Here is a 13,411-nt window from a genome sequence, read left to right as displayed (position 1 = left end):
CCTTACATTTAGGGTGGTGCAATTTTTGGATTAAGGCCGTTACCATGGCAACATCGCATCTAATGACAGGCAGATATATTCATATTGTTGGCCTAAGTCGTTTATATTATAATTTCCTTTGGTGTAAACTGAATTTCTTTTTCATTTATTGCCACATTACATAAATGTATTGCCTGACATTGGGGAAGCAGTAAAATTAAAGGGCGTTCACACGGTGTTTTCCAGTATTCTGTAATTTGTCATTTTTCTAAATATATTCGATTAGCTCTGACAGATTTTTACAAATTTATGGCGTAATAGGACACTGTATGTGGTTACAACTAAGCCAATTTTAAAAACAAACGCACCGAAGGGAACGCGAAAGAGTTAGGAGGTTATTTACCGAGTGGTCACGGCTGACGCCAACGAAAATCTGAAACACGCGCGATTCAGCAGCTGTGCCACGCTCATACTAGTGCACAGCTTGCGCGCGCCCTAAATTCAGGGAGCCTCTTGAACATCCTCTGTCAAAAATTTGCATAAGAATCTTGAAAAAAAATCGCAGCGGCACAGGAAGAAATGTAGTCGCATTTTTCTATCCGTCAAAGCTCGTTTCTTTTTTACTTTCGGATTGGCCCAGCCAGTACTTTACTCCTAGGAAATTCAGTTTCCAGGCGCCTTCAACAGTGTTGCAGATAAGAGTCGGGTCTCGGATCAAATTCGACAAAGATAGCTTCCTGGCCCATTAGATGAAACGTAAATGTTCAGTTTAAATATTACAACCAAAATTAAAAAAACAAAAGACGGAAGTTTCTTGGCGAAAAAAGTACGTTTTTAAACTATGAAAGTGACGAACGATTAACATTCTTCGCTGTAGCTATCTAATGTAAACAAAAACGTTGACACAAGCTCATCACGTGCACCTTTGTGGTTGCCTAACACGTGATCAATTTATTCCTTTTGACAGAACATTATGACCTTCCCCTTAATATATTAATTGCGTGCGTGCGTGCAAACAAGAAACACAATCCGTGTCACAAACCATATGCAATTAAATAAATTTCTCACAATTCAGGATCAAACCTGACAACCCTTTTCCGTGAATAATGAAGCACAAAATAGACAACAAGATTTCTTTCAAATAATTCTTCACTGTCGCATTCCCACTTTTTTTTTTTCATTGAAGACTGCAGAGTTGAGTACAAAATAAATGTAAACAGCCAGACAACTGAAATGCGACTTCATTAAAGACAGATGTATTCAAGGCGTTCGATTCCTTCAATGTTTGTTAAACCCTTACAGAATTTGCCATTTGGTTCAGTGTTGTACATAACATCACACTTAGTAAAATATTGGAAACAAAGCTCACTTTGATATCCAACGACGAAAGATGCTATTGTTATCGAAGAACATTACTGGTCGCCACAGTTAGTAAAATAGTGGAAATACAGCTCACCTCGATACAGCTCGGTGAAGTCCTTTACTGGTCGCTTTTAATATTCCAGGTATTAATTTTTTTTGAATTCCCTGCCTGTCTTGTTTATCCAATTGACATTCCATTCTTGAGCTCCATAAGGGTGAACCACCAAAACACCATTCGCGTTACAATGACTTCGACGCCATTGCAGGTTAATTAAATATTCTACTGTGTCCACCAGTTAAAATCTACACATTTCTACTACCTCCTAAAACACACCAAAGATACGCGCAAAAGACTACGCACAAAGAAAATACTTAGCAGGGGAGTGACTGGTTCCATTTTCCGACACGGAAAAAAAAAAAAAAAAAAAAGGGACCTTTCACTCAGATTCTGAATGGATTGCCATATGGTAACCCAGTAAAAAGCCTACCCAACTGTTTATCTTCAATCGTTTTCTAACAATACTTGCTGGTCTTTCAATGTAACAACAGTGATTTGTTTCTGACAAATCGTTTCCCGAAAAAAAAACTTTTGTGCTTACACAATGTTCGTAAATTGACAAATTGTTTCCCAAATGAAATCGTCCCGCGACTCTTAATCAAACCAAAGGATTATCATTGTCGTGAGATAATTTAGTCACTTTACGTCACTCCTTTGTTAAAAAGAAACCGGGCTTGAGGCAAAGGCGGACGAAAGCTTTCTCTTACTTTTCGAATAGCTGCTCCAACGCTAGACTGCACGGCACGTAACGTGTGACACTCCGTGACAGATGGCAAGATATTTTCAACAATATTAGGGTTAGTCAGATTAGTGGTTCTTGAAGTATTTACAAGGCAAACGATAGGTGTTGTTACAAACATTAACATATTAAAGGCTCGCGACAGAATTCTGTCCTAAAGAGGCTGCTGTTCAGAAAGAAGCAATCTTGAACACGGCTTATTTTTTTCAAAGTGTCAATAAACTTTCGAATAATTTATCGCAACATTGAAAACTCTTAAACATGCAAGCCCGTGCCATGGGTAACCGCATTGTTGGGGATACTCTCAACATTTCTGAACCCTAATTTTGTTACCAGAAGAGATTTCTGCACAAATTTTTAACTCGATGTACCTATCGTTAATAATACCGTGACACCCTTTCAGTTCCTTCATCCGGTCAGATGTTTCTTACTATTCATTTTGTCACTTAATCCCGCAGTTACTGCATTATATGCGATCGTTTCGCCTTGTCTCTTTACATGAAAGCTTGTAATTCAGCAAGTAAATCCACAGAGTACCAATATGGTATTTTATATATTAAGACCGTCGAAAGTGAGCCAAGATCAAAGCAAAGGACACGACTTCTTCCATGATTGATTCCCGATTTTTACCCGATTTTTCTAATATATCATTAAAATCCTGCTACGTTTCTTTAATAAAGCTCGCAGTTAAAGGAGCAAAATAAAATAAATAAAATAATAAATAGCCTGTCTTCTTGTTCAAGTTTGTATAAGTTTGTAACTGAAATTGATTCTGTGCTGCATCTCGCAACTAGTCAGTATCCTATTAAGATAAATCATAAGCCACTTTCTAATCAAGCACAAGGCAACACATGATGATATGCAGACTCTTAATCATAACTTAAAACATAGAACTGAATTACAAATCTCCTCATTTCACATGAACACCTGTAATCTTTGACGTATTGTAATTGAAACCTTTCAATTGTCAATAAGGACCGCACAGAGATGCTTCATTCTCAGAGAAATCAATGGGAATAGGTTTGTCGCTTTGTTTTGGAGGTAATGTATGTATTTTCGGCTATTCTTTCTTCTCTGTGGTTGACTTGATGCACTGCGTAATTCAAGATCCTTATATATTTCTGTGGCTTGCCTTGTGAGGTCGCCTACAAATCTAGCTGGGCTACTAAACGTCAGAAAATTTATCCTTCACTTAACTGGAAAACCTGAGGTTACAATAAGCTTTGAGAGAAATAAGAAGACAACGCCAATAGGTGTTGAAGACCACGCAAACTTAACCATGTATGTATAGCTTCCAATAACAGCGTGTTTGACATCTAAGCTTATGTTTTCAAGTCAAACAGTCAAGTTGCTAAGACGTAGATGTGGACGTAACATGCTAATGTTTCATTAAAAATGCCGAGGGCTGTTCATGGACAGTGTGACGGTGATCCTTTCTCGCGGCGCTAGGGAGTATATGGCTCAAAGCTACTTGAAGGATCGTCATAATAAGTCATTGTTTTTAAAGGCACGACTTTTGCAAGCAGTAACTTCCTCAAATAACAATTTTCAAGCACGGTTTCATTTAATTTTGTCGCAGTTTCTTTCGGCTTCAAAGTTAAAAGCCAAATAAGTTAAACATGTGGTACTTGTACAGGTACAATAAAAACGTTATCGGAGAACTTATTTCTTGCTTTGCTCAACGGTAGCAATAATTATTGTTTCTTAACTATCTCCGAGCAGTAGTTAACCGGTTTGATTCATAAATAGTCAAACTTGTGCACACGTTTTTGGCTCCGGCCCTCGAACACTTATTGAATAGTCATTCTTTTAAGGATAAGAGACGGCTCTTATGAGTTCTAGTTTCATAGAAAGTTATATATTCTTAAAGAAAAATCGGGACACAGTCGATTCTCCAAAAAATATCTTTTTTCTGTTGTCGTGTCTTCAGAAATAAACACCGTAGGCAGGCGGCTGGTTTTAGACAGGTTTCCGTTCCCTTTTAAGTGCGCTTCTTTGGTCTGGTAAAAAGGGAAACATATACTTCATTATTAGGCGTGGTTACATAGGCTATAGTTGAACAAACGTGATGCAAAATGGACGGCTTGATGATACCAGGTGCAGTATCAAGTAAAAGTAACGGGTGTAGCAACGGTTGGGATTTTCCTTGGTGGTACATCATTTGGTCTGTACAATGATCTTTTCCTTTTAGAAAATGTTGTACGATTAAATGTAAGTCTAACGGTGATATTTCAGCAGTTTATATTTCCTGGCATAGAAGCGGCTTAGTAATCTGGGGCCTTCGCCTCACGAAGGCAGCAATCTCCCGGTATGTTTCAGTTATTTTCTAAAGCTTCTGAGCTGATCGAGATGGTTTTGGAGAAGAAATAATGCTAATAAGGCCCGGCGTTTAAAAAGGGAAACGATTGCGACAGATGTTGTTAATAATTTTAAAGAAAAATTGTGGTAATTCTTATGTGCTTAAACTTTTACAAGGAATTTAAGGGTACCTTTATAGATTTCTTGTAGATTGTTTCCAGTAAAGGTTAAAGGAACCAAGGCTGATACAACGCTGATGCAACAAGGGACCAAGGCTGATACAACAAGTGTTTGCGTAAATGGGCTCTTGTCTGAACCCCAGTCTATACCTTTCGGGGTCCCCCAGGGTAGCGTGCTCGGCCCTTTACTCTTTATTATCTACATAAATGACCTACCCTTGGCGGTTCAAGGTTGTAGTGTCGAGATTTATGCTGACGATACACTTATCTATTTTGCAAGAAAGTCTGTCAGTGAAATTCAAGCTCAGTTAACTGGTGGCCCAACTGATGTCCTAAGCTGACTTCATGCTAATTTCTAATACTTAATCTTGAGAAAACGAAGATTATGCTTGTTGGTACCCATCAAAGGACGGCAGAGGCTGACGATCTAGTTATAGAAATCACTAACATGCCTTTAGAAAGGGTTAATAAGTTAATATCTTGGGGTCCTCCTAGACGACACTCTATCTTGGAAGGACCGTCAAGATTAGGGGTTCTGCGTCGAGCGCGTAAGGTTTTCCCCAAGCCAACTTGCCTAATGCTCTACAATACTATAGTCTTGCCATTATTCGATTACTGTTCGCCTGTCTGGGACAGTTGTGGAGCTGGGAGCAAAGACTACCTAGATAAGCTAAATAGACGTGCCGCATGTATCATTGAAGGTCGATCAATTGGGGCTGAGGAGTTAAAATCAACACTTGGCTGGCTCAACCTACAAGCGCGCAGAAATTATCTCAAATGCCTTTTAGTCCATAAATGTCTTCACGGAATAGCGCCTTCGTACTTACTTTCAGAGTTTAGGCACGCGCACTTTTTCCATGGCTATAACACCAGAAGCCGTGATTTGCTGCGCTCTCCCTTCGCAAAAACTGCTAAGTATCAGGGGAGCTTCAGGATAAAGGGCGCTCGAACTTACAACACCATTCCAAGAAACATTAGGCAAATAGAGACGTTCAGCGAATTTAAAATCAAACTAAAGCACCATCTTAAACAGTAACACCTGCGGTACATACTGCATTTATAACTTAACTTATTTGTCTAGTTTTTAATTTTTATGTCTTTGTTTTGTGCTGTGTAAGAGCTCTATTTAAACTAGCTCTGCTAAATTGGATGCCCCTGGATAAATATATAACCAGAACGATGATTCACGCTGGTTGATCTGCGCACCGGTGGCTCAGTTGGTTGAGCATCGGGCTGTCATGCGGGAGGTCACGGGTTCGAACCCCGGCCGGATCAACACTCAGGATCTTAAAATAACTGAGGAGAAAGTGCTGCCTTTGTAATTTCATCTGCAAATGGACAGACTTTCAAGTCTTCTCGGACAAGTACTATAAACCGTAGGCCCCGTCTCACAAATATCTTCTAAGTTCATAAGTTCCCTGTGCATGGGACGTTAAAAAACCCACACACTATTCGAGAAGTGTAGGAGATAAAGTCCCCGGTGTTATGGCTGTTCTGTTCTCTCCAGCAGAAGTGGCCGGCTTGGCGATGATTTCTCTAAAAAGGCTTGTGGTGTATGAGGCCACCTAAGCAGAAACAGCCACGAGTCAAAAAGGGACTTTGCCGAGTGCTGGAACATGTAGATGTAGATCTATTTGGGGAAAACATGGGCCCGGGATGACCACGTAATTCCCATTCACTATCCAGATTGTCATGGCTGGCTAACCATGTAGCCAGCATGGTTGCTCTGATAGTGTAGTGGTGATCACACCCAACCGGTAATCAGGGGTCGTGGGTTCAAATCCCGCTCAGGGCCTAAAAAGTTTTTCTCCCAATGAAAAATGTCTTCCAGGGGTTATCCTTCCTGGGTCCTTTCAAACTTCATTCATTAATTACATTTCGCCGAGGCTTGGACTGTGAATCCATTTGTGATCCTTCTGGGGGGGCAGGGATGCGCTGTTGGCTCGAGAGACCTTCTTAACTTGTATACAAATTGTCCTGTTCTCTCTCGTCCGCCTGTGAATCATCGTTCTGGTTGATCCAGCGTCATCTAGTTGGGGAAAAACATGGGCCCAGGAAGACCACGTAATTCCCATTCACTATCCAGATTGGCCATAGTGTAGTGGTGATCACACCCAACCGGTAATCAGGGGGACGTGGGTTCAAATCCCAGTCAGGGCATAAAACGTTTTTCTCCCAATGGAAAATGTCTTCCAGGGGTTGTCCGTCCTAGGTCCTTTCAAACTTCATTAATTAATTACATTTCGCCGAGGCTTGGACTGTGAATCCATTTGTGATCCTCCTGGGGGGGGGGGGGCAGGGATGCGCTGTTGGCTCGAGAGACCTTCTTAACTTGTATACAAATTGTCCTGTTCTCTCTCGTCCGCCTGTGAATCATCGTTCTGGTTGATCCAGCGTCATCTAGGGGGGGGAGGGGGGAGGGGTGGGGGCAGGTATGTGCTGTTGGCTCGAGAGACCTTCTTAACTTGACTCTTACATATATATATAAAGAGAATTTGGGTTAACTGAATTTTAGCTTGCTGAAATAATCCAATGAAAAGTATGACATTGTGCAATTGTACAATTAATTTCAACACTTACATATGAGCTTTATGGACTTTTCCCCTTTCATCTCTTACACTTTTTGAAAATTCAAATGGACAGATTTTGTAATTTCTAGCCAGCTTTCGCTTGATGGCGTATTTTCATTGAGGGAAAATAAAATACATTCAACATGTAAACACTCGCGTGATTGTTCAGACTGTTTTGTTGTCTTTTTTTTTAAGTTTTTATTTTCTCAATAGTAATAAAGTAAGTGTTTTTTTTTGGGCACAAATATGTTTTGGCCAGACGGCTGAAGGCTCGGGCTAAAAGGATTTGAGTCGGACCCAAAAGATAGTTATGCCCGAGAACATGAACTCAATTGTGTTATTGTACCCCATCAAGAGAAAATGAGGGGACAGAGAGGGAGGCTCAAGGAGTTGGCCGCGATATGTTATGTCCACGAAAGTTATTTTTAGACGAGCGGAAGTCTTTGTTCTAGCGGAAGTCTGTCTTCTGAGACGTCCGCATTCAGTCTTGCCTCCCTCTCAGGTTCTTAGTGAAAAGAAAAAATGATGGCGCATGTGGAAGGCTGATGAATATATATTTTCTTTCAAACATCGGACCGAGGTTGGCCTGCATGCGGACGTCTCTTGACCCCATCCGTTAAGTCTGTTAATTAACGGTAAATTCTTTAGCTCAGGTATTGTATCATATTTATTTATTTATTTATTTATTTATTTGTAACGACTTTATTTGCAAAGAACATCGCAAAAAGGGTGCTGCCAGGGAAGAACTGAATCCTCTTATACGGCAACCCCCAAAACAGATTAGAATAAAACAAATATAATATATTAATAAACATTAAGTATAGAAATATTAAGAAACTATAAAATATAAATACATTAAATTATACGGTCATTACAAATATTTGAACTATAAACATGGAGAGAATGTAGAATATTTACAAAGAGTAAAGAAAAATGAATAGATAAAAAAGATTACTGAGTCACGTTGTATAAATAACTTTTAAGACCTTTCTTAAATTTATCACACTACAATTTCTTAAATCAGACCATAATTTCTTAAATTTATCACATGCACCATAATTATCACACCATATCACTATTCACACTGTAACGTCTATGGAAACCGCATTCATTACTTGCAAAACATTAAGAGGGACAGTGCTTCAGTTCGAAATATTGAGTTCTAGTAGTATATTCCTTCACCGTTATATCAGCCTTGCTCCCTTTGGCTTTTAATAATATTAATCGTGCAGAGGAAATCGTTTACCAGTATCCCGTGCTTCTGTTTTATTACGCTGGTCCTTGCTTAGAAAGTTATATTTTATAATCTTCAACCATTTATTCAACATTTGATTAATTATTTCATTTAGTCATTCCTTCGTTCATTTAGTTATTTATTCAATAATTCAATCATGAATTTATTAATTAATTCGTTTTCATAGTATTACGTTGTACATGCATTACCAAGATACCTCAAGAATACATGAAAAAATTAGCAAGGTAAATATTTTTTTTTCCTTTGTAGGTGACTGCAAAACTGCGGATTGGGTCAAAATTCCCAGTAATCATGTTTGATTCAATTGATATCACCATAGCAACAGTGGAGTGTCTATTAGCCATTACAAGCATCGCTGGAAACTTACTCGTATGTTTCGTCATAATCAAAAATCGTGATATGAGGTACATACATAGCATCTGCATCATCAAAATATCTTGGCCCAGTTGCCCCCTCCAATGGTACCCAAGGGCACGACAAACAGTGAGGTGGGGTAGGTAAGGGGGGTGTGTAGTGTTCAAGGGTCAAAATCAATGATTTAAACTGAAGGTTAAATGGATCAACGTGGCCGAGCGTACCGATCAAATGGTAACCACAATCCCAAAAACCTTTGAGCGGATACGAAACATCATTGATATATAACACGGTTTTGAGGCTTTTAAATTACTGCTGCAATATCTTTCAGAATTATTGATTGAATCAGTTGCGTTTTTTTTTTATTACCTTTATCTCATAGGACTCCTTTCAACTATCTGCTATTGAACCTTGCAGTAGCGGACATCATTTATCCCACCTTCCTCTCTACTTCTTTCATCTACCAGCACTCTTTCAATAACCCTGATGCAATGCCTGGGAATGCAATTTGCCTGTCGTTGAGGAAATTGGCGTGGATCGGAGCTGATTCTTCTGTATTCACTTTGATTGCCATTGCAAGGGAACGCTACTGGGCTGTAGTACACCCATATTCAATTCAGCGGAAACTCACTTGGCGAAAACTGAAGGTGCGAAGATTAAGTTGTTGAGCGTATACAGTCCATGCAAATGATTAGCGGCCATTTGCAATGGCAGATCCTTTTTCACCAATTTCATTTTAATTTTATTTTCACCAATATTAGTGTCTTAAGGATACTCCCAGAAACTGAATTCAGTCCTAATGAGAACAACTTTTCAAAGCCTGTTTAGCACTCAGCAATTGACAATTGATCTTGACTTTTCTTTCCGAACCTTGTTTTTCAAAAGGCCTTTAAGGAATTACTATGGGAAGTATTCACAAATTTCAATCAAATGCGACAATATTGAAATGCCTCAAAAACGTTGGCAAATTCATCCACTGGGTCCCTCAAATGAAATAAAAGTTTAGCTTTAGACCTCCATTCTCGGTATTTATCTCTTTCTCATAGCATTTTTAAGGCTGGGAAAACTGACATTAATTACATACAGAGTGTCGGCTCTTATGTTTGCTCATGACCTGAGGCTCTGGGAAACTCTATGTAGGAGAGCATGCGCCATAGGGTTCTTATAGCCAAAAATTGGCCGTTTGCACCTTGCGACGTACGCCTGCTCACTCCTCATGCTAACACGAATGAACCAATCAGAGAGGCTTTCCATTTTTCTTCGCGAAAACCAATAGAAAGACTTTTTGTTTCAGGGCTCCCCTGGACTCAATTTTTCCCTCAGTCATGCACAAAGGAGAAGAGCTCTGAGATTGAGATTGACATTAATTAGTAAAATAATACTAACATGTGCTCAACAAAGTTATAATTACCAAGTTACCTGTGGTCAATCAAATACTTAAGTTGCCCTGCTTCCCTAAAATGTACTTATCAACTGTTAAGTTTCATGCATCCCACTCTATAGGCAATTATTCCAGGTACTTGGACCCTTTCAGCACTGTTAAATACCCGAGGTTTCATGATCCAGAGCTTCGGCAGAAAAGTCGCCGTGAGGTCTTGTGATCACTTTTGGCTTGATTCCGAAGAATTGCAAAATGCTCATCGCCTCACTATGGTAATCTTTGTTGGTATTTCATCCTTGTTGATGATTGGCTATTACTCGAGCGTTGTTTACACTTTGTGGTTTAAACATGACGATCAGACGGAGAAACCACTTCATCAGCAGGTATGAATAATTTTATTGGTAGCGCAGCGAGTGGATTAGTTGGTTGAGTATCGGGCTGTAAAGCGAGAAGTAGTGGGTTCGAATTCCGGCCGGATCAACACTCAGGATCTTAAAATAACTGAGGAGAAAGTGCAGCCTTTGTAATCTCATCTGCAAATGGTTAGACTTTCAAGTCTAAGATAAGCTATTTAATAATTTAACATTGGTAATAGCGCCGAGTTGGCTATTACCAGTCTCATATCCAACAAGCGCGAGTGGAATAATTGTTTTATTAAATTCCTTAAACTTTAAAAGTTTGGAAGTACGAAATATGAGCGAAAAAACGGGAAAAAATCCTAGCGAAATCGAAGAAACTTGATGAAGATGCGATGTTGTGTAATATCTAGTGGCCAGACAGACGCAGACTCATTACAAAAAAACGTTTCTTACCTATTCGCGTACTTCTAAGCTTCGGGATTGACACAAACTTTCCACAAAAACGTTGTCTTTTTTTTCTTTGCTTTATACCGAGAGAGATGTCGCTTTCCGGTGAAAAAAACTTTAGTTTAGCAAGAAAATCGCAATCATTTACCACATAAGGTCAAACTAAGGTATATGAGCTGATAACCGAGATTGAGTGAACCAATTAGAGCACGATAAATGCATTATCCGAGGTTGAGAATTTAATAACAGCTTATATTTTGTCTTTAAACGCATCTACCTCAAAAACGAACTCGCTGATCCCCATTTTTTATTGCTGTTGAGTGATAGCACGCTAGGATGAAACTTTCTGCAAAGTTTGAAAAAAATTCTCTGGAGCAGATTCAAAGCCACCTTCACAATTGAGAATTTTTTAAGGCGGCTCTTAATGTCAAAAAATTTAGTCTTAGCCTACTAATCACTTTTCAGCAATAAAAAATGGGGGTCACCAAGTTCGTTTTTGAGATATAAGAGCTTAAACACAAAATGTAGGGAGTTTTTAGATGGTTCTTTTGTTTGCATGGTAATTTAGTACGTCACATTAATATGTGCATCTCGTCAAGCAATTATTGGTGTTTCATTTTGGTACCATAAAATTGCCATTAAGTGAAACAGTGATGTAGAATTAATCTTTCTAATAACACTATCTGTCCAAATTATGGATATCGGTTTGACCGACCTGAAGTTCACAGTATTTCAGTGTTTTTTTTTTTTTAATCTTACAATATTTTGCTCAATATTCAGTTAAATTCTGTTATCCGAAGTTTAAAGTCCACACCCCTTGACCCAACCATAGGGTTTAGTGCGATCGTAGAATAGTTGTTCACATTTAAAGCCGTTGTTAAAAAAAACCATTAAACATATGCATTGCAAGTTTCTGCGATGGTGTTTAAAATATTTAACACTTAGTCTTTTTCTTAAAAATTCAGGGAGGATCATAAAATTATGTAATTACTGAGCCCTGTATCGGAGATGTGTTACCGAATGATAACCAGATATTAGGTGCAACGATAACACAAAAACTTGGTTCCGGCCACGCACACAACTCTTTGATAAATATTTCAATAATAATAATAATATTAATATTATTATTTATTATTATTATTATATAATAACCAAAGTTTCTCTCGCATATTGATTGGTTCTTGCCTATGATCTATTAGAGAACGCGATTGACGTCACGATTGACGTCACCCTCAGCTTTTATGCGAATAAAGTTTTTAAATTCTTTATTATATAAAACAAATAGATTCCATGTTGCCGTGCGTCTGTTCAGTAATAGATCACGGAAGACGTCAAAATGTGGAAAGAACATCAGTGACACATTCGGATATCGCCTCGTGTGCCCTTTTTTTGTTCTTACCACATTTTTACGTCATCTGTGATCTATTACTGTACAGACGAGAGGCAACATGGAATCTATTTGTTAAACTTATAATGCGCCAATATCAATATACATTTTCATCAGCGCATCTATATCATGCACGTAGTTTTCTTGGTCTAGTGCTCATCGTGATCGCCTCTGAACACGAGTTATCGAATTCGAATCCTACTTCGGGTGACTTAACATCGATAGTGAGGAAATAATTTAAGAAACCGAATAATTGAACCTATAACTTACCATTGGCTTATTTGCCATCTTACACACATGCGCAGCAAAATCCTACACTTTGTTTATTCGAACAAAGTAATGATTTAATCATGACCATTTAGGCATCTATAAAGCACATGCAAGGTAACCTATGGGACTGAAAACATTCCAAGCTGCTGCAAAGTTGAAGTTGATGAATAATTTATCATGCTGGCCAGCACAATAATCATTTATTTATGCGCAGGATTGCAAGCAATCAGGTGCACTGGCCGAAACGTCACTGATGAGTATAGCTATTTTCCTCCATATCAAAATGGCGGAAACACCTGCAGAAGGTCGATCATTGAAACAAACGAACAAACAAGCGTCCGAGTCTTTTGGATGCAGTTGTTAAATACAAGCTGATGCGTCCGTGTCTCTCTGGATCTTTATTCTGTTGAGTCACATTTCCTTTAACGATTAGTTTATCCCCAGCTGGAAGGTTGAGCCGACGTCACTGCGATAAAACTATTTTGTTTATTTTCTATTGACTGCACTTTTTTAAAATGAGGTGTTTGAAAGTTACACTGTCTTTTACCCAGTATCTGATCGTATTATCCTTTTCTTTTTTTACACAGGGTGTGTTGAAAGTTCGGAAGCGAGTGACATTGATGGTTTGACTGTCACTACACTCTTCGCAATTTGCTGGATTTCAGACACCGTACTTCACGTTTTGGAAGATTTTGGCCTATGCACAATCAGCGATGTTGCAATTCCCATAGCTCACACCATGATTGTTTTCAATTCAGCTGTCAACCCGTTTG

General features: G+C 38.8%; 1 protein-coding gene across 1 annotated transcript in view; it reads left to right on the top strand.

Moving 5' to 3' along the window:
- The first annotated feature begins 3,094 nt into the window (after positions 1 to 3,094).
- LOC138050657 (neuropeptide FF receptor 1-like) overlaps positions 3,095 to 13,411 on the top strand; it is an 11,265-nt gene continuing 948 nt past the window's right edge. Inside the window, exons 1-6 of the mRNA XM_068896964.1 lie at positions 3,095 to 3,179; positions 3,279 to 3,419; positions 8,690 to 8,844; positions 9,177 to 9,441; positions 10,298 to 10,558; positions 13,226 to 13,411. The exon at positions 13,226 to 13,411 is cut by the window's right edge and continues 948 nt beyond it. Of these exons, the coding sequence (XP_068753065.1) occupies positions 8,732 to 8,844; positions 9,177 to 9,441; positions 10,298 to 10,558; positions 13,226 to 13,267 (681 nt within the window). The 5' untranslated portion in view covers positions 3,095 to 3,179; positions 3,279 to 3,419; positions 8,690 to 8,731 and the 3' untranslated portion in view covers positions 13,268 to 13,411. The remainder of the gene's footprint in view (positions 3,180 to 3,278; positions 3,420 to 8,689; positions 8,845 to 9,176; positions 9,442 to 10,297; positions 10,559 to 13,225) is intronic.

Source organism: Montipora capricornis, chromosome 6 (assembly GCF_036669925.1).
Source record: "Montipora capricornis isolate CH-2021 chromosome 6, ASM3666992v2, whole genome shotgun sequence".
Lineage (NCBI taxonomy): Eukaryota > Metazoa > Cnidaria > Anthozoa > Scleractinia > Acroporidae > Montipora > Montipora capricornis.
This window is presented reverse-complemented; position numbering and strand designations above follow the sequence as displayed.